Below are 27,909 nucleotides of genomic sequence, written 5' to 3'. Positions count from 1 at the left end.
GAGACAGGCAAGCCTCAGAGCCTCTCTCATTTGTAAAATGTGCATGATGGTAATACGTGCCTCGCAAGTTTGTCAGAATTAATTTAAATGAGAAAGTAACACCTTGCACAGTGCATGGCACACACGGGTAAGCAATGAGGGTTTTAAAAGTCTTATACATGACTACTGAAAAATGGTGAAATGTCAGTGACTAAGCTTGTGGAAAAGAGATAAATCAATCATGGGATTTTTCCATTAACAGCTCAGTGATATATGCCACTTCAAAATCCAATAAGCCCCTTTATAGAGGAAGCATCACTTTCTTCCTGCTTGTTCTCTTCCTACTGCTGGTACTCAACGTTTCTTTCATTTCAATGCCCTGGTGCAGAAGCAGAGAACTACATTATACCAGCTTAACGTCAAACTTATTACCTCAAGAATGTATAAGTGAAAATTATTTCCAAATAATTCTCATACCCAACTAGTGAATATTAAGCAACCTAACTTTTGACCTTCATTATTAGATAAAATCTTGAGGAAAAATTCAGGCTTTCGTATGAACATTAAAATAGGAAGGTGTTGCTAAGTGCCACTATTAAACAGGTAAAATGAGCTTCTGGAATAGAAATATCTTTGCTACAATATCACGCATTGTAGAATCACTGAAGTTTGACTGAAGTCATTTATTTTGACTTCCATTTAGTGTTGACAGTTGTAGCAAATTATGCTAGAGGGCTCAGAAACACCAACCAGCCTCCTTTATGACCAAAGGTGAAGAGAATTAAACTCAACTGTATTTCAACTTGAAAATATCCTCTTCTCATCCCTACCAGAGTATCTGCCACTGAATCTGAAGTGACAGTGCATCAGTGATTAGAATCAAGTACCTTTCTAGATATTCAGATTGAAAAATAACCTTAATGTACAGTCTATGCAAATTCCAGTGAAAGAGTTCATGGGAAGACCATCTATCTCACCTGCCTTCTTATTATCTTTCTGTCCTTTATTAAATTTCCTTTAAAAATGGGGGGGTTTTTTTAAAACTCTGGTGATTTCTCATTTCTAGGATTTTTTTTTTAACCTTAAATTCTAGGGTATTTAAACAACACCAATGCCTCCTGTCAGAATAAAAGAGCACTCCCCTAGGGGTGGGCAGTCAACCGTGCTCCCCGCCCCTCTTCTCCAGTGGTGGAGCCCCGAGAACAGGGCTGCAGACGCACCACGCTCCACACTCACAGCTGACTCGGGAGGCTGCCCTCTGACACTCTCACAAGGGACCTGGGCTTGACTAGGCTGAACTGGGGGAAGTACATCCAGGGCCAAGGTAATTGGTAAACCATTCTTTAAAACTCTTGCCTTTGGTTCAAACTGGGGATAGAGGATAACTTCTGGAAAAGGTTTATAGTTTAAAATATTTAGTGTCAGGAAGCTGTACTTATTTTTTTAAACTCAACAGCCGGAAAGCTTAAATGATCAATCTGTGGAAGGTTTTTGGAGACTAGCTGGGAAGTCTGTCCTGGTCTGCCCTGTGCCATCAAGATGTGACACTTCCTACCTGTCCCACAGTGCAGGATCTTACAGTCAGATTAGAAAACAACTGTACCCTGACTTGATAGTTTTTCTCTGCGTTCCTAGGCTTATGCTTCACTGAAGTCCTTAGCTACAGTTTACCCTATGGTGGACATAAAAGAGGACACAAAACAAATTTATACTTAAATACCATGGTTTAATTTACTGGCTGCTTAATCCTGAATTCTCTTAAGTTAAAACAAAACAAAACAAAACAAAAAACAACCAAAAGTTATAATTAACTGTTAACGTTAATGAATTTAAACCTTCCAGAAAGCATGAATCCAAAAGGAAACGTCCAACAGGTGATACAAGCCAGATATTCTACGGCCTTCCCTGTTTCGGACTCAAACATTCTACACATCAATGGAAAAAAAAAATTCTCTAGAGTTTCTCAGTTTTATTCTTCTAGAGCACAATTTTCTGGTCTGTTACTGAGCATGGTCTTCTAACAGGTACACAATTAACTCATAGGTAGACAACACAATGGCAGTATTTGGTATCTGCCGGATGAGCTGGGCAAAGAGTCCTCTATAAAAGGCTAGGTAGCCTTCTTCCCGGAAGACCAGCCGAGCAGTCTGGACAAAAGACTTGTACTTGGTGCCCTCCTCCCGGAGCCGTGTCCTTATGACTTCTGCAGAGAGAAACACACGTCAGGCTACAGATGAACTGTACTTCCAAGCAATATGTGCAGAGAACGCGAAGCACACAGCTTTATAAACGTTAATGTACAGCTATGGCTCTTTGCCATCTCAGCTCTATTTGGCTGGGGTAGTCAGAGATAGACAACAAAAAGTTCTGTTCAGAACATTTTCTAACTCTGGGAATTGGTCAATTGTCCCAAGACTGATGTATACATACAAAAGTACCAAATAACTTCTAGGGGTTTAAAAAATAAGCTTAGTTTGAATGGGACTCAAGTTTAAGATACTTTATGGTTTTCTACTCCCAGTGAAGTAAACACCGTTGTTTCCCTGGAGGTGTCTTTGTATTATGTATGGCGACATCTCCAACACAAGTTTCTTCTCATGTACTCCCCAACTTTCTCCTCCTGCCAGGACCCTTCTCCACTCTGTCCAGCCTCCTCCTTTTTCAGACCCTTGCCCACCTGGCCCGGCCTCACCCTGGCACCCACAGCACGACACTTGTGACTGCCTGTCAAGCGGACTTCAGGGCACGTGACCCGGGAAGCAGCCAACCCCCTCTCTGCAAGCCCGTGGGGCTGCTCGGTGCCCCAGCACATGACGGAGACTCAATGACCTGTGAGAAGTTGACCGTGTGCATTTGTCACAGCTGACAGTGCAGCGGGTGTTTGAAAACAAAACCGGTTTTTCATGGCACAATAAAATAAGCTGGTTTTTTTCTTTTTAAAGTAGCTCAGTAGAACATTAGGTCTATTATTAATTCCTTAAAAAGTAAACTTACCCAAAGTAGTTTTCCTCAGCACTCCATTCAAAATGGAAGCTGAATTTTTTTTTTAAAGCTTGGCTCCTACATCATTTTTTTAAATTGAGGAATTTTAAATAAAATCCAGATTTTTGGCTTCTTTGGAAACATCAGAAGTTCCACAACCCAGGGCCCACATTCCACACAGCCAGGTTTTGGCCACAGTCTGCTGGAGCCAAGTAAAGCGGAGTTCCCGCTGCCGCGTGAGCTGCCTTCATGAGCTGAAGCCAGCTGAGCTGTGCTCAGCTACCCTGTCACCTGCAGGTGCTTTTGCACGTCCACCTGAGCTACGGAGGTCTGGATATACTGACACACACTGATGGCTATTTTCCTGCTCCGGAAGGAAGAGCAGAACCTACCATGGGGGTAAGCGACACAGGAAGCACACCCCTTGGAAAGAGCAGCAGCTGCCATAAGTCCAAAAAAATTTGTGGAGTTTTTCTCAGTCCCATTTGTAGAAGAGGCTAAGGGAGCTTCTTTCAGATACTTCTTTAAATTTTCATAAATAGCAAAACAGATGATGGTTTCTGAAATTCCAGCGTACGAGGCAGTTAGTCCCCTGTAGAAACCACGAATGCCTTCCGTCTGGTAAACATAGCGAGCACACTGGAGCGTGTTCATCTGCTTGGAGCCTCGCACTCTGCACAAAGGAGACCAACGAGAAGCCGTTATGACAGCACGCTGAGGAGCCCGCCTGCTGCGCCGACCCACAAAGCTCAGCTGAAGAGAAATCGCGTGGCGGGCGCCACAGTCTTCCCTGGTCTGAGGTTGGCTGAGCCCGGCCTGCTGTGAGGCCAGGCCCATCAGCCGGGACACCTGACAGGTCCACAGGACGGGACGTGCACCTGTACTGAGTCACAGACTCGTGCTCAGGGTCTTTGATCTACTTTTGGAAAGAGCTACATGGAAGGTGTTCATCACAGAGGAAAATACGACTGCAACAGAATCAAAACAATCCCAACGTCTACACATGGGGATAGATATGTAAACCGTGGTACATATACTAGATTAAAACAGTTGTGAAGGCAGTCAGATACGGGGAAGTGCTTAAAGTGGAGAGCCGGACAAAATAACGCGTGAAGTATAATTGCGATCGTTGTACAAATATGCTTTAAGAAAATACTGAAGGAAAACTCCCCAACGTTCCGACAGGGTGGTGAGCGTGAGTATTCTTTCTTATCGTTCTAGTCTCCAAATGGTGTATTTTGATTCCATTATTTCTACATTTGTAAAATTATAAACACAGAATAGACTGTACAATAACTAAAAAGCCTTCGGCTTGGATGCTCCTACCCCACGACAGGAAGTTTTCATAAACCGTCGGGATACAAACAGAATCCAAGGACTGGACGGCGTTCACAGAGGGCGCACGTGGGAGGCCCCCCTGTGGGGAGCTGAGCCGTGTCCTGGGGCCCCAGTCCCACCCCCTACCTGGCGTGACCTTTGTGACACGAACGCCAAGCACCTCGCTCCCCTGCTTAACATCCCCTCGGGCAGGGCGGCTCGACCTTGGCGCTATAGGTATTTGGGGCCAGGTAATTGTCCGCTGGGGGCGGGCCTATGCGTGGTAGGAGATCTAGCAGCGGCCTGGCCTCCACCCACTAGATGCCACCTGAGTCGTGAGAGAGAGAGACATCTCCAGACATGGCCAGATACCCTCTAACGGAGGACGGACAGGCCCCCTGAACCACCGCTCTAACGCTTCTCTGCTGCCTCAAAATAAAGCCGAGTCCAAACGCCCATTCCTCCCCAGGGCTTTTAAGGAGGTGGCCCTCTCTTTGGGCTTCTCCCGTCTTATCTCCCTGCACCTCCCCCCTTCTCCAGCACATCTGCATGCAGGACACACCCCTTCTTTCTGCTGCTCAGAATGCTTTCTTGCTTTCCGATTTTCTGCACAGCAGATTCCCTGCCTGAGGCACCTTCGCACCTGCCGAGGCCCACCGGCCATCCTGTAGATGGGAGGGTGGATGCCACAAGAGCCCCTCCCTGGCTGCATGTCCTGCCCAGACTGCATTAAGGACCCTCCAGGGTCCTGGAGCACCTCAGGCCTCTAATCCCACCAGCCTAGAATTCTCTTTATTTTCTGTGAAGCTGTGAGCTTCTGGAGGGCAGGGCCCATGTCTCATTCCCTGCTGTTTCTGCTATGACCAGTTGCACAGGAAGCATGCAACAAATACTCATTGTCGAGGGCTATGTTAACAAAGCCCACACAAACACAGCTTTCAAATGTCCTAAGCACAGGTCATTACCAGCCAGATTTAAAAGAATGCATATAAAGGAAGGCTCTCAGCTGACTCATGCATTTATCCACTGCTAAACAGAAGTGACATTAGGACACTGTGTGCACACCTGGAATTGGGAGTGATTGCCAAAGGTTTCCAGGAGAGGACACTGGTCTGAAGCTTGCAGGACAAGGTGTTCTTGAGGGACAAGAAGGGGAAAAACGGGATTCCTGCTGAGGGGACGGCAGATTCAGGGAGATGGAAGCATGAGAGCACATGACGTTTTTAGAAAATCGCAAAGGACCTTGAATGTTAAGCTGAGTGAGGATTTAACCCTGAGAGTAACTGACATTCATCGAAGGATTCTGAGCAAGCAATCTATTCAAAATGATTAGACCTGATGCATTTTAGAAGGTTCTTTCAGACAGAACTGATTAGGGGGAACACAGAATCAAAGACCAATTCAGAGGCTATGGGGGGTCATTCAAGAGAACAACAAGCTAAGGCAGACCTCACCTCCACTTCCAGGGGGCGCTCTTGCTCGCTCTCTCCCGTGCTTTCTTTACTGGGAAGCTTAAGGTTAGACTGGACTAGCTGGAAGTTTCCAGCGCCCCACATAACATTTCTAGGCAACCTAGTAACAGAAGGGTTCTTAGAATCCTATCACAAAGCATCGTTTACCATCTTCACTAACTTGAAATTACAGTAGTTATGGGGATGCTCTTTGATCTTGTTAGTTAATGTGTTAAAGAATTATATTACTATATTGCAATTAAAAAAACCCACTGATAATTGTATTTCAATAATTGGTTTTCACTGCTTTTAAAAATATTGTTCTAAAAAGCACCTGTACGCTTCTCCAGAGACTGCCAAGAAAACCCACAGCATGAAAAATCTCAAGAATCCCTGGCTAGTTTCAGCACAGGAATCTCAGATATCTGAGGGCCTTGGAGATTAGAATGCCCCTTCTGAGACCAGGGGCATTTGCTGTTCTGCCCTTCCTGGCCATCTTCCCACTTGAAAGAGAGGCCACCTGGAGGAGAGCCCGCAGCACTCCAACTTGGGGGCGGTGGGGTCATCCAGGAGCAGAGACCCACCGACTACCCTGCAGATCAGGGGCCACAACTGAGCAAACTTCCGACACCCCCTTGTGTGTTATTTCTGTTGGCCTTTGTCTCCCCACAAGGCTTGGCAGTATCAACCTCAAGACAAAAGGAGTTTCTACACATACTTATATTCAGACAAAACAAGGATGGGGATGGCTAAGGACGATCTCCCTCCACAGCTGGAACTGGTGGAAGAAAAAAAGCCCTAAGAATTCTTATATTAAGGAAGGAACAATTAACAACTTACTTCCGTTCTAGCTGCATCCGGGTTTTAACCATCCATATAGGATTCATTAAGGAATTTGTGACAAAAGCTGGAAGAAAAAAAGAATAGAAAATGTTATCAGTGAACAGAGTCAATGCTTATTAAAGCTGTCTACTCCATGTGATAAACTTTGAAATCAGGCTTTCAATGGCTTAATAATAAAAATGGATGGTAGGAAGCAGTTATATTTCCATACTACAGATGAAAGCTATAGTCCCCTAAAATGTAACATCTACTGGTATGTAGGACCTAACATATATCTCTCAATTTTCTAGAGCCCTGTCTAGTCCATTCGGCCGCTAGGTGGTGCTGTTGATATTCCTGTTAATGTGGTTCCATTGGTAAATATATATGAAACTATTCTAAAACTCAATTGAGAGGTTCAGGTTCAGAAATAATTTGTTTTAAAAAGTTGCTGATCTTATCCAAAAGGGTACCTCATATATAACTTAAAATAGAAGAAACTAAATCTCCATTTACCTGAATCCAAACTTTGACATTTCAATACCTGACCATTTTAGGAAATCAAAGTTTTAAGACCAATCTGCCTATAGTAATCATTTTTAAAGTAAGTCTTCTCCATCTTAATATTGTTAGTCATTCCAGACCAACCAAAAAAGCAGTATTGACCTGACACGCAGTGAGTCCTCTGGAATACCTCATCCCCTCCACAGTCTAAGTAGATTGATTAGATAATAGGACCCTAGATAGTGGTTTAAAAATCTCCCTCCACAGATGAACAACAAGGACCTACTGTACAGCACAGGGAACTATATTCAATATCTTATAATAAACCATAATGGAAAAGAAACTGAAAAAGAATATATATGTGTGTGTGTGTATACATAAGAAACTGAATCACTCTGCTGTACACATGAAACTAACAAAACTTTGTAAATCGACTGTACTAGAATTACAAAGAAACCCAAAAAACTGAATGTTACCAGGAAGGAGGAAAAAAAAACAAAACAAAAAACAATAACAGCAACATCAGCTCCTTAAAACAGCAAATTAAAGACTTCATTAAAAAAAAAATCTCCCTCCAGGTCTGTTTTATTTACCAAGGTTCCTCTATGTTAATTTTGCAAAAGTTACACAACTGGGGCACAGCTTTTCGCGTATGGCTAACTCCCTATCGGCCTCGGCAGTGAAGCCTGACCTCCTGTGAACCCCACGCACTCCTCTCAGAGCTCCATATCCTGTAAAACACCTTTCTTGTTGTGAAGCAGCTCTGCTAATGTCATTTCCCATTTGGGGTCCAGAAATTATTATCCGTAACTATTCAGATGGATTACTAGTACTTTTATTTGGAGTAACAGGGACAAGACTGATACATACAACTTGGAGGGTAGAAAGTTTTCATAAAATGCCAATTAAATTACCTAAAACACCCTTCTATTAAAATAGACATAAAATTTACATCGAAAAAGACATAGCCTTCTCTCAGCAATCTACATGTCCATGTTTTTGCCAAGTATTTCCTGGGGAAAAAATCCTTTTGTGAATTTTCCATGGTAGCTGGAACGATCCCCTCAAAAAAGAACAGAAGCTACCTAATCTATCACTGGTCCTACTGCAGGAATCCCACTACAAGCCCTGAGCCCTCATCACAGAATCCAACGGTTAAGGACAGATATGCCAACTGTACTCAGGGTAGGCTAGACACTGTCGGGAGCCACAGAAAAAGCAGCTCGAATTTTAGAAAATGATGTAATAAAAAGGCATGAAAACACATTAATATTCCTTTAAAAGATACATCACACTAACCAGTAGCATGCATGAGAACATGTCAATTTTGAGGGAGAATAAAAAGCTTCAGGGGTAAAAGAAAACGGAAGCAAGTTACAAACCACTCTCAAACACTCATGTTTTATCACTTCTAACATAAAGCTTTAGGAAAATGATTTTAGATGCAAAAGAAGCAGAGACCTAATTTCTAATTCCTGGAGAAAGCTGTTTGGTACAACACATGCTTTAGGAAAGTGAGCAACTCATCTCCACTCACTATGGTAACATACCTGCAGAGCCAGCTGAGAAAATGTGCACAGTATTGCTATTAGGCACGAAAATGCCATTGAACTGCTCTTTGGCTTTGGAGTAGCATGCAAAGTACACAGCCCTGTTAGAACAAAGAGAGAATGCTATCAAGACATTGGTTCGACACTATGTAATATGTATGTCCTTCCGCAACCCCTGACAAATCTAGCAATGTGGGAAAGAAGTTAACATGTAACCGAAAGCTTGACCTTATCTGTGCTAAAACCAAAACCTGCTGCAGGCATCTTCAGGAAGCTCCTGATTGGCTCTCCAGAAAGTACTCAATGATGACGGGAGTGCCCAAAACAACTGAGGAAAATGAGGTTTTGGTAATATACATACAAAGTCCGTTTACAGTCTTCATCCTGGATGAATGCCAATCCTTTTAAGCACCAACATATACCACAACTGTTAAAATTTATAATACATTTCTAAAACATACCACACTTGCCCTGTCTTACACCAAAATGAGTATGTCAGATGTACTGTGAACTCTTTTCCTGATGACTCAGGATCACATAGGAACATGTACAGTGGCACACGTGTTTTCGTCAAGTGCACCCTCCACTGACGTGCTCCCAGCCCCAGAAAGGGACCGCTGGGGGTGGCGGGCCCCCCACCTTGGCTCTCCGGTCTTCTCTTCTCTGCCTCTGTCTGCTTCCCCGCTTCTGTCTCCTCTCCTGCTGGGGCTGGAGAGCAGAGCCTGGCTGTGATTGTCCCTGCTTCTTCACCAGCAATGTCAGGGAAAATGCTTTTTTTCAGCTGGACCATGGATCAATTATAGAATGTATTTTCAACTTAGGATCCTGACTACGTATCATGAAAATAGTCTTTCATTTTTTCTAGGTCCCAACTGTTCTAAATGGGTGTGGTGGCCAGAACTCTATATCAGATTGACAGGTGTTACCAAATTAGCACTGTCCACAAGTAGATCTGACTCCATTTAAAAAATTTACTACATATATGCAGTATGTTTGCCTTCTCTTAATAATGCATACCTCATATAACCTCACAGACTAGTACTTTCTATATTTTCAATAGATTATACACATAAGCTACAGAATTCCAAAGGAACAAAAGGATTTAATAAGAATCTGCATTTTTTAATGGCGTATAATTGCTTTACAATGTTGTGTTAGTTTCTGCTGTACAATGAAGTATATCAGCTATATGTATACCTATATCCCCTCCCTCTTGGACCTCTGCATTTTTACAACATCCTCAGGAAATCTGTGTATAAACTGGAGCAAGTATTCTAGAAGCTTTTAGTCTTCACTTTGTATAAAACAAAATTCTCATTTTTGTTATAAAGATTAATTTTGCTTAAAGTCTATTCAAGTACTATGTGGATTCACATAAGTGACCCTTGTCACTGAGCTTCCCCTCCCAGGAGGCAATTTCTAGAAGCAGTTTCTTACCTACTTTTCAGAGATACGCTGCTATGAGCGCGCGCGCGCGCGCGCGCACACACACACACACACACACACGCAGAGACATTCACTTTCATGTCCACACAGCTTATCCTCTGTATCAGCACTGTTGAAAAGAACTTTCTGCAGAGATGGAAATGTTCTATACCTATGATCTCCAATGCAGGAGCCACTAGCTACATATGAATGCTAAGTAACTTGAAATGTGGCTGGTGAGACCAAAGAACTGAATTTTTAATTTTAATTGATTTAAGTAGCCCCATATGGCCAGGGGCTACTGCATTGGGACAATGTAGCTTGATATATTCAAATAAGCTTTCAAGAGAATTAAACCTTGTAACACGAATAAGAATATTTTAAATAAAGTAAGCTTGGAAGCCTTTAAAACTGCTTTAGATCAGTGCTTCCAAGTGCATATGAGTCACCTGTGGGTCTTGGCAGAATGCAAATTCTGATGTAGGTGTGGGGTGTGGTCTGAGATTGCATAGTTTTAACAGCCAGTGCTGCTGACCACACGCCATACTTAGAGTAGCAAACACTCAGAGAAGACACCACATGATGGGAGCAGAATAATTCTCAACTTAAGAATAAAATAACTAAGAATCTCTTTCTCACGCACACACTGAAAGACATGCCAACAGTTATCACTACTTCTATATGTCAGATGCACTTCGGCAAATCCCCCACAGAAAAAGAAACTAGACATCTAGCGGTATTGCCCCTCCAGTAAGAAAGGACTCAGTGTATTAGATACTGTATGCAGTGAGCTAGCTGAAAGATTAATGCTTACCTTGATGGTGCAACTCCAACCAAATTTGGACCCAAGCCTCTAAAAAGTGACTTTGGTCCCTCCTTCTCCAAGATCGACCTGAATAACGAGAAAAGATGTATCTTTAAAAACCTTAGGCAAGGCCTGTGCAAAATGATAAGGGGTCAGCCTTCACATTAGCTCCCTGAATAAAGAACAGAATGTTTACAAAACCCCAGGGTCTTATCTGATTATATTAAAATACAAAATCAGAAGACTGATGAATACTGCTTTCATTACTACAGTGAAAAAACATGCTTCAAAATCTCCCTTGTTCAGGCAGGAGCAAGGTGTTCAGGGTTTGCACTACGCACCGACATCCTAGGAAGGCAGAGAGCAACAAAGGGTCTGATACAGGAAATGATGTCCTTGTTATGACAAGATTCACTGAGAAACAGGTTGAGAAATTTCTTCGGATGGTATTTCTTTTGGATTTATTCCTTATTTCTAATAATCCTATCTTCTAGATCTTTACCTATTATAGGACAGCCCTAAACAGGAAAATGAGGAATAGAAAAATCCAGTAATTTTCATGGGACGGATGATTGCTCTTTAAAGCCAAAGCTTAGTATCTCAAGTTCAAAGAGAATACTGTGCCTGCTTTTTCTTTAAAAACTTTTTTACTGTGGTACCATATACATAAATTTTTTTTACCATTTTCCATTTTTAAGTGTATATAGTTCAGTGGCAATAAGTACATTCACACTGTTGTACAACCATCACCAGCATCCATCTCCAGAACTTTTTCATCTTCTCAAACAGACTCCAGAGATAGCCTCATCCACCAGAGGGCAGACATCAGAAGCAAGAACTACAATCCTGCAGCCTGTGGAATAAAAACCACATTCACAGAAAGACAGACAAGATGAAAAGGCAGAGGGCTATGTACCAGATGAAGGAACAAGATAAAACCCCAGATAAACAACTAAATGAAATGGAGCTAGGCAACCTTCCAGAAAAAGAATTCAGAATGATGATAGTGAAGATGATCCAGGACCTCAGAAAAAGAATGGAGGCAAAGATTGAGAAGATGCAAGAAATGTTTAACAGAGACCTAAAAGAATTAAAGAACAAACAAATAGAGATGAACAATATAATAACTGAAATGAAAAATACACTAGAAGGAATCAATAGCAGAATAACTGAGGCAGAAGAACGGATAAGGGACCTGGAAGACAGAATGGTGGAATTCACTGCTGCGGAACAGAATAAAGAAAAAAGAATGAAAAGAAATGAAGACAGACTAAGAGACCTCTGGGACAACATTAAACGCAACAACATTCGCATTATAGGGGTCCTAGAAGGAGAAGAGAGAGAGAAAGGACCGGAGAAAATATTTGAAGAGATTATAGTGGAAAACTTCCCTAACACAGGCAAGGAAATAGCCACCCAAATCCAGGAAGCACAGAGAGTCCTATACAGGAGAAACACGCTGAGACACACAGTAATCAAACTGGCAAAAATTAAAGAAAAATTACTGAAAGCAGCAAGGGAAAAACGCCAAATAACATACAAGGGAACTCCCGTAAGGTTAACAGCTGCTTTCTCAGCAGAAACTCTACAAGCCAGACGGGAGTGGCATGCCATATTTACAGTGATGAAAGGGAAGAACCTACAACCAAGATTACTCTACCCAGCAAGGATCTCATTCAGATTCGATGGAGAAATCAAAAGCTTTACAGACAAGCAAAAGCTAAAAGAACTCAGCACCACCAAACCAGCTCTACAACAAATGCCAAAGGAACTTCTCTAAGTGGGAAACACAAGAAAAGTACCTACAAAAACAAACCCAAAACAATTAAGACAATGGTAATAGGAACATACATATCGATAATTACCTTAAACGTGAATGGATTAAATGCCCCAACCAAAAGACACAGGCTTGCTGAACGGATACAAAAACAAGACCCATATATATGCTGTCTACAAGAGACCCACTTCAGACATAGGGACACATACAGACTGAAATGAGGGGATGGAAAAAGATATTCCATGCAAATGGAAATCAAAAGGAAGCTGGAGTAGCAATACTCATATCAGATAAAATAGTCTTTAAATATAGTCTTTAAAATAAAGAATGTTAGGAGAGACAAGGATCCCTACATAATGATCAAGGGATCAATCCAAGAAGAAGATATAACAATTATAAATATATATGCACCCAACATAGGAGCACCTCAATACATAAGGCAACTGCTAACAGCTATAAAAGAGGAAATCAACAGTAACACAATAATAGTGGGGGACTTTAACACCTTATTTACACCAATGGACAGATCATCTAAACAGAAAATTAATAAGAAAACACAAGTTTAAATGACACAACAGACCAGATAGATTTAATTGATATTTATAGGACATTCCATCCAAAAACAGCAGATTATACTTTCTTCTCAAGTGCACACAGAACATTCTCCAGGATAGATCACATCTTGGGCCACAAATCAAGCCTCAGTAAATTTAAGAAAACTGAAATCACATCAAGCATCTTTTCTGACCACAGTGCTATGAGATTAGAAATCAATTACAGGGAAAAAATGTAAAAAACACAAACACATGGAGGCTAAACAATACGTTACTAAATAACCAAGAGATCACTGAAGAAATCAAAGAGGAAATCAAAAAATACCTAGAGACAAATGACAAAGAAAACATGATAATCCAAAACCTTCGGGATGCAGCAAAAGCAGTTCTAAGAGGGAAGTTTATAGCAATGCAATCCTACCTCAAGAAACAATAAACATCTCAAATAAACAATCTAACCTTACACCTAAAGGAACTATTAGTAGACGGAAAGAAATCATAAAGATCAAAGCAGAAATAAATGAAATAGAAACAAAGAAAACAATAGCAAAGATCAATAAAACTAAAAGCTGGTTCTGAGAAGATAAACAAAATTGATAAACCATTAGCCAGACTCATCAAGAAAAAGAGGGAGAGGACTCAAATCAAATAAAATTAGAAATGAAAAAGAGAAGTTATTACAACATACACCACAGAAATACAAAGCATCCTAAGAGACTACTACAAGCAACTCTATGCCAATAAAAATGGACAACCTGGAAGAAATGGAGAAATTCTTAGAAAGGTATAAACTTCCAAGACTGAACCAGGAAGAAATAGAAAATATGAAGAGACCAATCACAAGTAATGAAATTGAAACTGTGATTAAAAATCTTCCAACAAACAAAAGTCCAGGACCAGATGGCTTCACAGGTAAATTCTATCAAACATTTAGAGAAGAGCTAACACCCATCTTTCTCAAACTCTTCCAAAGAATTGCAGAGGAAGGAACACTCCCAAACTCATTCTATGAGGCCACTGTCACCCTGATACCAAAACCAGACAAAAATACTACAAAAAAAGAAAATTACAGACCAAAATCACTGATGAATACTGATGCAAAAATCCTCAACAAAATAGTAGCAAACAGAATCCAACAACACATTCAAAGGATCATACACCATGATCAAGTGGGATTTATCCCAGGGATGCAAGGATTCTTCAATATACACAAATCAATCAATGTGAGACACCATATTAACAAACTGAAGAATAAAAATCCATATCATCATCTCAATAGATGCAGAAAAAGCTTTTGACAAAATTCAATACCCATTTATGATAAAAGCTCTCCAGAAAGTGGGCACAGAGGGAACCTACCTCAACATAATAAAGGCCATATATGACAAGCCCACAGCAAACATCATTCTCAGTGGTGAAAAGCTGAAAGCATTTTCTCTAAGATCAGGAACAAGACAAGGATGTCCACTCTCACCACTATTATCCAACATAGTTTTGGAAGTCCTAGCCATGGCAATCAGAGAAGAAAAAGAAATAAAAGGAATACAAATTAGAAAGGAAGTAAAACTGTCACTGTTTGCAGATGACATGATACTATACATAGAGAATTCTAAAGATGCCACTCGAAAACTACTAGAGCTAATCAATGAACTTGGTAAAGCTGCAGGATACAAAATTAATGCACAGAAATCTCTTGCATTCCTATACACTGACGATGAAAAATCTGAAGGAGAAATTAAGTAAATACCCCCATTTACCACTGCAACAAAAAGAATAAAATACCTAGAAATAAACCTACCTAGGGAGACAAAAGACCTGTATGCAGAAAACTGTAAGACACTGATAAAATAAATTAAAGATGATACCAACAGATGGAGAGATATACCATGTTCTTGGATTGGAAGAATCAATATTGTGAAAATGACTATACTACCCAAAGCAGTCTACAGGTTCAATGCAACCCCTATCAAATTACCAATGGCATTTTTTTTTACAGAACTAGAACAAAAAATCTTAAAATTTGTATGGAGAAACAAAAGACCCTGAATAGCCAAAGTGGTCTTGAGGGGGAAAAAACGGACCTGGAGGAATCAGACTCCCTGACTTCAGACTATACTACAAAGCTACAGTAATCAAGATAATATGGTACTGGCACAAAAACAGAAACATAGATCAATGGAACAGGATAGAAAGCCCAGAGATAAACCCACACACCTGTGGTTAACTAATTTATGACAAAGGAGACAAGGATATACAATGGAGAAAAGACAGTCTCTTCAATAACTGGTGCTGGGAAAACTGGACAGCTACATGTAAAAGAATGAAATTGGAACACTCCCTAACACCATACATGAAAATAAACTCAAAATGGATTAGAGACCTAAATGTAAGACCGGACACTATAAAACTCTTAGAGGGAAACATAGGAAGAACACTCTTTGACATAAATCACAGCAAGATCTTTTTTGATCCACCTCCTAGAGTAATGGAAATAAAAACAAAAATAAACAAATGGGTCCTAATGAAACATAAAAGTTTTTGCATAGCAAAGGAAACTATAAACAAGACGAAAGGACAACCCTGAGAATGGGAGAAAATATTTGCAAATTACAGACAAAGGATTAATCTCCAAAATATATAAACAGCTCATGCAGCTCAATATTAAAAAAACAAACAACCCAATCAAAAAATGGGCAGAAGACCTAAATAGACATTTCTCCAAAGAAGACGTACAGATAGCCAAGAAGCACATGAAAAGCTGCTCAACATCACTAATTATTAGAGAACTGCAAATCAAAACTACAATGAGTTATCACCTCACACCAGTTAGAATGGGCATCATCAGAAAATCTACAAACAACAAATGATGGAGAGGGTGTAGAGAAAAGGGAACCCTCTTGCACTGTTGGTGGGAATGTAAATTGATACAACCACTATGGAGAATAGTATGGAGGTTCCTTAAAAAAATAAAAATAGAATTACCATATGACCCAGCAATCCCACTACTGGGCATATACCCAGAGAAAACCATAACTGAAAAAGACACATGCACCCCAATGTTCACTGCAGCACTATTTACAATAGCCAGGACATGGAAGCAACCTAAATGTCCATAGACAGATGAATGGATAAAGAAGATGTGGCACATACATACAATGGAATATTACTCAGCCATAAAAAGGAATGAAATTGGGTCATCTGTAGAGACGTGGATGGATCTAGAGACTGTCATACAGAGTGAAGGAAGTCATAAAGAGAAAAACCAATATCGTATATTAACGCATATATGTGGAACTTAGAAAAATGGTACAGATGAACTGGTTTGCAGAGCAGAAATTGAGACACAGATGTAGAGAACAAACATAGACACCAAGGAAGGAAAGTGGCGGGGGTGTGATGAATTGGGAGATTGGGATTGAGATGTATACACTAATATGTATAAAATGGATAACTAGTAAGAACCTGCTGTATTTAAAAAATAAAGAAAATTCAAAAATTCAAACAGATTCCATACCCAGTAAACACTAACTCTCCATTCCCCAACCCCAGCCCTGGCAACCACCCTTCTACTTTCTGTCTCTATGAATTTGACTGCTCTAGGGATCTCATATAAGTAGAATCCTACAGTATTTGTCCTTTTGTGACTGGCTTCTTTCACTCAGCACAGTGTCATTAAGGTTCATCTATGTTATAGCATGTGTCAGAATTTCCTACTTTTTAAGGCTAAATTATAAATCCATTATGTGGATGCCCCACATGTTCACCCATTTATCCGTGGACGGACACTTGGGCTGCTTCTACCTTTTGGCTACTATGAACGTGAGTGTCCAAATATCTGTTCAGGTCCTGGGGCAATTAAGCCCATGCGCCACAACTACTGAGCTGGCGTGCCTCAACTAGAGAGCCTGCGTGACACAAACTACAGAGTCCACATGCTCTGGAACCTGCGCGCCACAACTAGAGAAGAGAAAACCCGCAAGCCACAACTAGAGAGAAGCCCGCGCACCACAACAAACATCCGGCGTGCCACAATTAAGACCCGACACAGCCAAAAAATAAATAAAATAAACAATAAATAAATCTTTAAAAAAAAAGTAGGTTAAGTGAAAGGAGCTGGACACAAAAGGCCATATGCTGTACGATTTCATTTAGATGAAATATCCAGGAGACAAACCTATATAGACAGAAGGAAGATTAGTAGTTGGTTGTCTAGAGCTGGGGTCCTGGGGATGGGGAGTGACTGAAAACAGGTTAGGGGATTCTTATAGTGGGGATGAAAACGTTCTAGAATTGTTGTGATGGGTGCACAAAACTCTGAACATACTACAACAGGAGAACTGTGTGCTCTAAGTGGGCAAATTGTATGGCATGTAGATTACATCTTAATAAAGCAGTTAGACAAACAAAAAAACCTCCAGAAAGCCTCACTGAAAAAGTTCTTGAAAACAGAAGACATATTGGTAGGAACAGAGTTTTAAAACAAAATTTAACCCTTGTGCTAAATCAATCGCTTAACAATAGATAAATGATAAAACTGGAATATAGACTGTAGATTAGTTAAAAAGCAGTATATCAATATTAAATTTCCTGAATTTGAAAACTGTGGTTTTAAGAGAATATCCTTTTTGTAGGAAATAAATGCTAAAGAATTAAGGGTAAAGGGACATAATGCAATGTAACCTATTTTCAAATGGTTCAGAAAAAAAAAACCATATGTATATAGAGCAAAAACAAATAAGCAAATGTGGCAAAATGTTAAAAACAAGTGACCTGAGGTAGAGTATATAAGCAAGTTATTTGTACTGATCCTGTAACTTTTCTGTAAGTTAGAAATTATTAAAAAAAAAAAGTTCTTAAAAAAAGCTATAGGTCATAGGTTATAAAAATACTGAACTCATGTTTGTAGCCCACAAAGCCACGAAACAAGGGTTGGGGTAAAGACAATTCGTGGGTTTCTGTAAACCTAACACTCCAAATGAAGGACACGGAGTTTCAGTGCATTTTCACACTGGCCAAAACCAAGCCATTTGGTCCTTAATACAGGCATCAGAGTTTAGTGTTTTCAACTTTAAATACTTTACTGTTACTCTTTCTCAAAACAGGATTGGGCTTTTAAAAAGCGAGGCTCTCTCAACCAAAACTTCTCTCAAATAACACCCTGAAGTGACCTACACCTTATAGTATAGCATGTAAAAGATTTCAAATGGTCAATACATTCAACATTTTTTAAAGTTCAGACTCCATCTTTGGTCCCCACGACTGTTCACCGTGCAGCCGGCCCAGGGGTCACCTACACACAATTAAGGGAATCTCTGGCTCCAGGGAGCTGGGAGCCGCTCATCTATAATGCAGTAGGGAACTCATGTCCTCAAATGACTCAGGCCTTTTAAGAACTGCAGAAAGGCTGTCTCCATAGTTACGCATATTAACAGTGGGCAAAAAGTCAAATCTGTTACATAATTCAAACTGCTAACCTAGCTGGATGTTTACAAAACTTTTCTGCAACAATCAAGTTCCTACTATAAATGGTACTCCCCAGCTTGTTAGGACCCAGACTAATTTTCCCACAGTCACAGAAACTTTCATTTAGGAAAGAAATGCAGAAAGAAATTAGGGTCCTGTTTGGAGCATTTCATTCTCTTCACTATTTTAGATCATACTATGCATACCACAGACCAATCCAGGACAAGGCTCTCATCTGAACCCATCAGTTTTTAAAAGAGAAACGACCTCACTAACATATTACTTTTCAAAGAGGTACTTCAAAAAACAAAAATAAAGTACCTGAAGTAGTTTAAAGAACAGGAGTTCTGATTAGGAAAAAAAAAAAAAAAAAAAAAAAAGAAGTCTAAGTCATAAGACTTTTTAAGGCAGATACCTGAATAAAAGGATTATTAATTACCCATTGGTAAATTTAATAGTGAGAGCCTAATTGTTTTAACACCTTGTCTATTTTCTTTTTAAGTAACTATATTCAAAATATAAAGGTAATTGATGCTCCATTGGAGAATATTTTTTCTCTAATAGGTTAACCTAACACGAGACACAAGCAAACACTGATTTGTACTTTGAAAAATAAACTTCCTGTACACAAATTCTGTTGTCTGTTATGTCGTTAAATGCAGTACTTCTTGGGCTTCCCTGGTGGCATAGTGGTTAAGAATTCGCCTGCCAATGCAGGGGACACGGGTTTGAGCCCTGGTCCGGGAAGATCCCACATGCCGCAGAGCAATTAAGCTTGTGCACCACAACTACTGAACCTGCACTCTAGAGCCCGTGACCTACAACTACTGAGCCCGTGAGCTACAACCACTGAACCCACGTGCCAGAACTACTGAAGCCCATGTGCCTAGAGCCCATGCTCCGCAACAAGAGAAGCCCGCACACCACAACGAAGAGTAGCCCCCGCTCGCCGCAACTGGAGAAAGCCCGCATGTGGCAACGAAGACCCAACGCAGCCAAAAATAAAAATAAATAAAATAAATAAATAAAAAGAAGGAAGAAAAAAAAAGATAAATGCAGTACTTCTTGGAAGAGTAAGACTAATAATAAGCAGCTTAGTTTTAAATGAATAATCATCTGATAAACCCAATGGCTTCTAAAACTGTGAACAGACAACCTTGATGGGCTTTGTGGCATAGAGAAAAGGCCTGGATCTCTGTCCTCGGTTTACTATTTCCTGGATAAAGAGCAGGCTCTGAAGACCATCATCACTGCCCTAGCCTGGGGGTGATAAATGAAAGAATCAGAAAGCAGTCCAATGATCCAGATGAGCCAGGAGGGTGGTGGTAAAGTGAAAAGTAGTCATCTTCCATTAAAGCATCCTAAAAGATAGCCTTCTTATGCTGGTACACCGTCTGATGTAAGTACTGGGTAACAGACTGCTTTCAGAACTTATTAACAGGAAATGACATACATCTGCCCCGAAGAGCAAGTGTGCTTTCTCCAGATGAGAATTATGTAGTGTGATAGTCCCGTTTTTGCCTTGGCTACCAAGAAACTCAGTTATAATTCTTATGTTTCAAAAGTACAGAAAGTATGTATTATGATAGCAGCTAATATTTGTTATTTACATGGTGGGGGGAGGACTGTGTGTTAAGCTCTTTACATTCAGTATCTTACTGATGTGCCACATTCTATTTGTCCTGAATTCTTGCTGTGTGACAGGCAGCATTCTCAGTGCTTGGGGATACCTTGGTGGTCAAAACAAACCAAAGTCCCTGCCTCTGAGGTACTTCCGTTCTGGTGGGGGCAGGGAGAGAAAAGAAACAATATAAATAAGTAAACTACACTGTGTGTTGGACAGAGGTGAGTGCTGTGGATAGAAACAAAGCAGGAAGGAGGCACAGGGTGTGATGGAAGGGCTCAGTTTTCAACAGCATGGTCACTGCAAGGTCTTCCTGCAAAGGTGACAACTGAGGGCCAGCCATGCAGATAATGTCCAGTAGAAAGGCCCCGATGTGGAATGTTCCAGAGTTCCCAGTCTTTTAAAGGGACAGGAGGAGGCTGGTGTAGCCGAAAGGGTTCGGGAGGGGGAAATATGAGGAGGTGAAGTCAGGGAAGTAATGGGAGAGGTGGGTGACAGGGGTGCTGAGACTGGCAGGCCCCAGAGGTAGCTTTGGCTTTTACTGGGGGGTGGGGCTTGGGCCTTGGAGGCATCTGGGCAGAAGTTTCTCCACTGCTCCTGAGGATGGAGAAAGGGGCAAGGTCTCTCGCCAGACCACTTAGGAAAATGGGTTTTCTTGCGTGCGGTGTGGGCACTGTTCATGTGTTTTAAAAGATGGAGAGGCTCTTCTTCCCCTTTGGTTTACATTTTAGTAAACAATTGTCCTAATTGGGGAAAAGCATACATGGAGAGAGATTTACTGGAGACAGAGAGACAGAGGTACTGGGGGCGCAGAACACGCACCCTGAAACACTTGAACTAGAGAAGCAGTCCCATTTATCTACGGGCTTGGCTCCGGTGACACCCTCAACTTCCGGGCAAGAGCTTCCCAGTTACAGTTAAGTAGATGAAGCCACTCGTCATGCGTTGTTGGCAGGCATGTAGGAGGAAGTTCACCTTGGATGTTAGCGGAGTTGGCAAATTACCTGTTTCACTAGGTCCAAAGCATTTTTAGTTCCTCAGAAGAAAGGTGTCCTTTGAGACGCTGCTAGTGACTACACTTCTAAAAAGGCGAACCGAGACGGGGTGTCTTCAGAGCCATGTTTCTGGAGGAAACGGGCTTGTCTCTCTCCTTACTGAGAGCAAAGTGTGCCTCTCGTCTCTGTGCGTCCGCCTTCCCTGCGCCTGCCCCTAACTTTCTGCCTTTTGTGCCTCCCCAACCCTTCTCAGTGTTCAATTAAAAAAAAAAAAAGATTCTCCTCAAGTCTTGGCTACCAGCTGCCTCTTTCCCTAGTTGGGTTTCTGATTCTCCCACTTGGGACCTTGCCCTCGGCAGCCGGTCCTGCTGCCCAGTTTTGCCCGAGCTTGGATGCACCCTCGTACGTGTGTTTGGCATGGGTGCCTGAGTGACTCAGAAGTCGGCTTTACAAACAAAAGGTACCTAAAAATAAATTAAGTGCTTTCCAATCCATTCTACCTTATCTAAAATGTGACGGAATTCTGCCCAAAGTGCGAAGTGTCGCGGTTATTAAGAAAGAGCACTTCCATTTTACTGCATCTTTTCCTAACACTTCCCAGTTAAACACGCACACTGATACCCAGCCGTGTCTCTCTTGAACCCACGCTCTCCCAATGATCAGTGCTAGAGTTCTGAGTATCAGTGTAGTCAAACTCAACTATCATTCACTGAACATCTCTTTTAAAGCACAAGGCCCCAAGATAAGACGCAGACATTGCCAAGCGCTCTTCTGAATTACTGATTTTGCCTTACACACAGAGACTGATAAGCCAAATTCGACCTAAGAATATTTAGCTACTTTGTAAACAAATGAGATATTTTAATGCAGTAAAAATAACAAATTAGGCAGATAGTCTAGGTATGAAACAAAAATTTTAAAGACCATTTTACTAAATATATACTTCAACTTTTCTATAAATGTAAAATTATTTCCTAATAAAAAGTAAAAAATTGCAACATTTTATTTCCATATTACTTCCTCTTAAAAATATTCACAACCCTCCTCTTGTGTAATTTAAAACATTTTAATTTCACTACCACCTCAGAGCTTCTCGCTAGCCCTCAGAAGATTTGGGGCAAGAGCAACACTTTGATGCAACACTTTAAACATGGATGTTGGGTTTGCTTTGTTAGGTTTACTTTAACTGTCCTTGCACGTTGATCACGTGCACACAGGGAGCCCACAGGCCAAGAGAGAAAGGTCAAAGTTCAAAGGTATTGGTACAGAAACCTAATTCTTAAATTTGGACAAAGCCTGTACAAACAGAACATTCCATCCGATGGGCCTGATAAACATTCTGCATTGACAGTGGAGGCGGGGGGCTGGGGGCAGGAGTTGGAACCAGGACTGAACTTACTTCAGAACCTGTAAGAGTCCAGGCGTCACTGACGTTGGTCTCACCATCCCAGCTCCGCTGATGGTTCCCAGATGAACCTGAGGATAATAGACTGTCCGAAGAGCTAATCTTGAAGACTGCAACCTTGTCTTAATGACTTCTAGTGGACAAGTGAAAATAGCACCAACCGTGCCTCCACACCTGTAAGAGAAGAAATCACAACACGATCAGGAAAGCTATACTGTTCTGTACACAGATGAAATGGGAAACTGAACTTTTCTCTGTTAAAAAAAAGAGAGAAGGTACCTATGTTCATCTCATAATTAGAGCATACCAAGAGTTTAAAAAAAATTAGTTGAAATCCCAGCAGCTTAAAAACATAACCACTGTTAGTTAACACGTTAGTACATCCTTTAGGGCTTTTCATTAGTGGTTTTTCAATCTCACATATTTTTCTTCTTATCTAGATATTGTGAATGTCTTTCCATGTCAATATACACCTACGCCACCATTTGTAATGGTTGCATACTATTCCTCTTTATCAGTGTACAATATTTTAACCTATTTCCTACCGTTAAGACATTCATGTCATTTCCAATTTCACTCTCATGTTGCAATGAATATTCTAGAGAATGCATCTTTTCACAGTGAAACAAAATAGTTATTCAGGTAATGCTACTATTTTGAAAATCAGTATTTATTACAACCCAGATTTTCATTAAAATCTGATTAATTTGGACTCTGTTGAAAACCAAACTAAAGCTTACTTTTTAATCATTAAGTCCTTGTGTTTCCCTCAGTCAGAACTAATCAATTCATCCTCTGGGATTTCATTAGATGCACTGTCTCTGTGGGTCAGCGTTCCCCAAACTACCCTTTACCATTTGTTCATATTGAAATATTACCTGAACTTAAAATTTAAATATTTTTCACCTATTTATCCTAGAATACCTACTTTCATCTTTTCTTAAACAATAATATCCACAAAACTGCACGTCTGATGGGCTGGTTCTAGGTAATAATGTCCTGTACCATCTAAAGCCACCCCCATACCACCAGCGACACAGGTTCCACTCTTTGGAAAACACTGAAGATCAGGACCTGCGTTGTATTCATCTTTGTATCCCTGGCATTAAAATGCACAGGTTCGGGACTTCTCTGGTGGTTAAGATTCCACACTCCCGATGCAGGGGGCCGGGGTTCGATCCCTGGCCAGGGGACTAGATCCCACATGCATGCCACAACTAAGAAGCCCGCGTACTGCAACTAAAGAGCCCACCTGCCACAACGAACACCCAGTGCAACCAAATAAATAAATAAATATTTTTAAAAAAGAGCCATGTGCTTGAAAAACAGTGTAACATTTTAAACAATGGAAAACTTACAAGCTCCAGAGTAAGATAAAGAAATATCTGAAGTCAATAACCTGACTTCATGTCGCTGAAAAAAAATAAAAATAAAAAAATAAATAGAGTTTTGGGTAAATTCTTTCATCAGAAAGTCAACAAGTTCCAATATGATGTGGGTCAACCACCTTTGGTTTGTTCCCAGGTCAGCAGTGCTCCTTACCTCGGCCAACTGTCATCCACACCAATGCCACCGATCAGAGGATGGCCTGCCGGACGGTGCCTGCTAACAAAGCGAACGCCCAGTGATAGCAAGCTGGGCACCTCCTGGGGATGGCAGGCCACACTCACTCCACAGCCACCGTTCTACACATTACACACCGTGCCCAGGGCAGGGGTGGGGTGGTGAAAAGGTCCCGGCCTCCTTCAGGGCAAGCTGAGGCTCTTCAGCCTCACAGCATCACGGGGAACAACTAAAGACTGGGAAAGCACTGTCAGCTGTAAACTCAGTAGCTAAGCCCTTCCTCATCTACCAGGAAAAAAAAATCTTAGATGAAAAACACCCAAAGGACTTTTGTTTTTTTTCTTGGCTGCACAGCTTGGCATGCAGGTTGGCATGCGGGATCTTAGTTCCCTGACCAGGGATCGAACCCATGACCCCTGCAGTGGGAGTGTGGAGTCTTAACCACTGGACCGCCAGGGAAGTCCCCCCAAAGGATATTTTAAATCATTAAGCTGTGTTGGATACAAATTCATGAAAATACTCTTAATTAGAAGACAAGTTCTGACATTAAACTAAATTGTCCAAAGAAGATTCTTCCTGAAATTTAAGACATGTCACAGCAGAATTTTAAAAGTTAATCTTTCAGTTCAACTGCTTTTTCTTTCTTCATGAACCACACGTACTGGACATGCATCAGTCTGAGGAGATAACATCATATGAATCAAAACACTGCCTTCTCTGGATTGGCTTTCCAAATTTTCTAGAGACCCAAGTTGGGTCCAAAGCACTTCAGAGTACAACAAATTATATTCTTTGTAGGAAAAAAAGGTCCTGTCAATTCTCAGTTCTTCAATGCAAAGACCTTCAATATCAGCCCGGCTCCTCACCCGGTCAACTAGCTGGGATGAAGCCCCATCCACCGTGACCCTGCAGAAGGCATTAACGGAGCTTTTCAGGAATCTCCGTTCAGAGACGGTGTAGACCTCCGCTCCGTCTGCCAGGCCTCCCCGGCAATGCTTTTCAGCTGTGCTCCACCGAATCCTGCCTCTCCTATCCTTGCAGGTGTTCAAATTCAGTCTCGTGAACACATTGAGGGGACTTGGTCTGCTCTTTCGTCTTTTTTTTCTTCCCTTCCTTTTAGGGCTCTCTGGGCACGAGGACCGGGAGAGAAGCACTCTTATGTAAATGGTCCAGGTCTAGCTGTGGGTCCACCTGGCCACGTGTTCCGTATACTGGTGGCCTCGGAGAATGTTATGACCAGTAGGGGCTGGTGACAGGGAAGGGGACAGTGATGGGAAAAGCCTCTCTCAACACTCCAAATGCCACAATGCTGACAACTATGACCTTTCTGCTCTGCATATACAGCCTGGGGTGCAGCGGTCAATGGCAGTCAGGCAAATTCTGCCACTTCCTTCTAAGTCTTAGAGTAGGTTCAGCTGAGGGCCCTGGTAGCCAATGCTCAGAAGGCAGGAAAAGTCACATTCGACATTGAGCTTCACAGTGACGCAGTCCTGGCATCACACAGTCAAGAAACTGACTAATTCTGATTGGATACCCATATCTTAGACCACTAAAATATGCTGAGTACTTTCCTGAATCACCATCCTGCCACGTTGCTGCTTGTTCAGCAGTTAAATTACACACGTCTCAAAGCAGCCACAACAGGTAGTTGTTCTCTGAAACCTATTTGCCTAATTTTCTTAAAAAAACCCTATAACCTGTATTTTTCTGCACCTTTTTCATCTTTTACTACTTGTTCCTTCCCCTTCCCCTCATTCTCTACCTTCTCTCATTCTTCCTGCTCAGAAATGAAGTCTTGTGTTTATTACATAAAGATGTATTTAACTGTTTACCTTTACCCACATAGGCCTTGCTTGTTTTTTCCACCTGTGGATTAGACTCCTCCCCTCCACTTTATAGCAGAACAAAACTGGACTATTACTACTACAGTATGTACACTACATTAATCTACAATCTTTATGTGATCAGAGACAAAATTTTTAAATTATGTACACAAATTTTTACCTTTTAACTGAGTTTCAAGCAACAAGGAGGATTTTAAAACCTAGATGTTTGCAACAAGAAGCTGTTTTCTATATACTCACTCATTTTAGACACTAAAGCCAAGACCAAGATGCTCTTTATTGTAATTGCTACCCAACTGATAGTAAACTGGTTTCCAGACTCACAGCTTATACATTAACTACAATATGGATTCTACTAACTAATAATACGGTCAGACACCCTGTGATCCCAATCTTTGGAGCTTTTGGTAATTTCCTCCTTTCATCTGCTACCTCTATTGTCACTACTTGAAAAAAAAAAGAGTCCCTCTTTATACATAATTTTCTGGAATGTTTTATTTGAATACCTAGCATAGGGCTTAGAAGATTTTGATCATGCAAATTCTGTATTCACTCAGTAAAAGCAAAACGCATATTTTTTGATGCAGGTAACTATCCTTTAGATGCCATTTTCTATATTCTACCTCATTTAGAAAAAAAATCTGAAACAGCACCCGAATAAAAAAACTCTGCAGGCTTCCCTGGTGGCGCAGTGGTTAAGAATCCGCCTGCCAATGCAGGGGACATGGGTTCAAGCCCTGGTCCGGGAAGATCTCACATGCCATGGAGCAACTAAGCCCATGGGCCACAACTACTGAGCCTGCGCTCTAGAGCCTGCAAGCCACAACTACTGAGCCCACGAGCCACAACTACTGAGCCCTGTGCTACAACTACTGAGCTTGCATGCCATAACCACCGAGCCCGCGTGCCTAGAGCCCGTGCTCCGCAACAAGAGAAGCCACCACAATGAGAGGCCCGCACATTGCAACGAAGCGTAGCCCCCGCTTTCTGCAACTAGAGAAAGCCTGCGTGCAGCAACGAAGAGCAAACACAGTCAAAACTAAACAAATAAAATAAATAAAATAATTTTAAAAAAACCTCTACAGTACCTGCTGAATCTGAAGAGAATCATTATCTTTCACAAACACACAAATCCAAAATAATATTACCTTATGCCAATTCAGTTTCAGCAAATCTTACTACAGAACCATGTTCATAATTCACAAATAAAGTACTGCTTTTCTTTATTTGGGACAAGTTAACAGGCCACATCAATTAGTTACTCATTAAACAAGTATCAGTGAAGTAACTCTAACATGTGGGGTGGGCACTGTACTTAGGATGGACCAGTGAAGAAAACAGACATGGGTGCTACCCTCATGAAGCTTGAATTCTAGCAGGAATCTTTCATCCAAACACAATACATTTTTTAAAATGTCACATATATGAAATACACTGGGTGAAATCAAAGTTAATTTATAGGCTTAATACATTTATATAAGCCTTATATAAGACAAATGGGCACACTATATCAAAACTTCTTTCATCACTGCAAATAAATCTTGCATCTTCTCTACATCGTTCCTTAGCAGATATATATTTTTGGCCGCGTTGGGTCTTCGTTGCTGCCACAGGCGGCGAGCAGAGGGCTACTCTATCGCGGAGCATGGGCTCTAGAGCACAGGCTCAGTCGTTGTGGCGCACGGGTTTAGTTTCTCTGCGGCATGTGGGATCTTCCCAGACCAGGGCTTGAACCCGTGTCCCCTGCATTGACAGGAGGATTCTTAACCACTGCGCCACCACGGAAGTCCCCTTAGCAGATATATTAACATGTGCCTAACACTTCACAACTAACCATTAGCTGATACAG

The 27,909-nt window shown here is 41.2% G+C and overlaps 1 protein-coding gene across 1 annotated transcript in view; it reads right to left on the bottom strand.

Annotated features, from left to right (window-relative positions):
• Window positions 1–1,705: 1,705 nt before the first annotated feature.
• SLC25A33 (solute carrier family 25 member 33) overlaps window positions 1,706–27,909 on the bottom strand; it is a 30,217-nt gene continuing 4,013 nt past the window's right edge. The window contains exons 2-7 of the mRNA XM_060079632.1: window positions 22,648–22,827; window positions 10,845–10,922; window positions 8,606–8,706; window positions 6,570–6,636; window positions 3,354–3,634; window positions 1,706–2,182 (exon numbers count right to left, since the gene is read on the bottom strand). Of these exons, the coding sequence (XP_059935615.1) occupies window positions 1,980–2,182; window positions 3,354–3,634; window positions 6,570–6,636; window positions 8,606–8,706; window positions 10,845–10,922; window positions 22,648–22,827 (910 nt within the window). The 3' untranslated portion in view covers window positions 1,706–1,979. The remainder of the gene's footprint in view (window positions 2,183–3,353; window positions 3,635–6,569; window positions 6,637–8,605; window positions 8,707–10,844; window positions 10,923–22,647; window positions 22,828–27,909) is intronic.

Source organism: Mesoplodon densirostris, chromosome 2, assembly GCF_025265405.1.
Source record: "Mesoplodon densirostris isolate mMesDen1 chromosome 2, mMesDen1 primary haplotype, whole genome shotgun sequence".
NCBI lineage: Eukaryota > Metazoa > Chordata > Mammalia > Artiodactyla > Ziphiidae > Mesoplodon > Mesoplodon densirostris.
The sequence above is the reverse complement of the archived record's forward strand: the minus strand, read 5'-3'. Positions and strand labels throughout refer to the sequence as shown.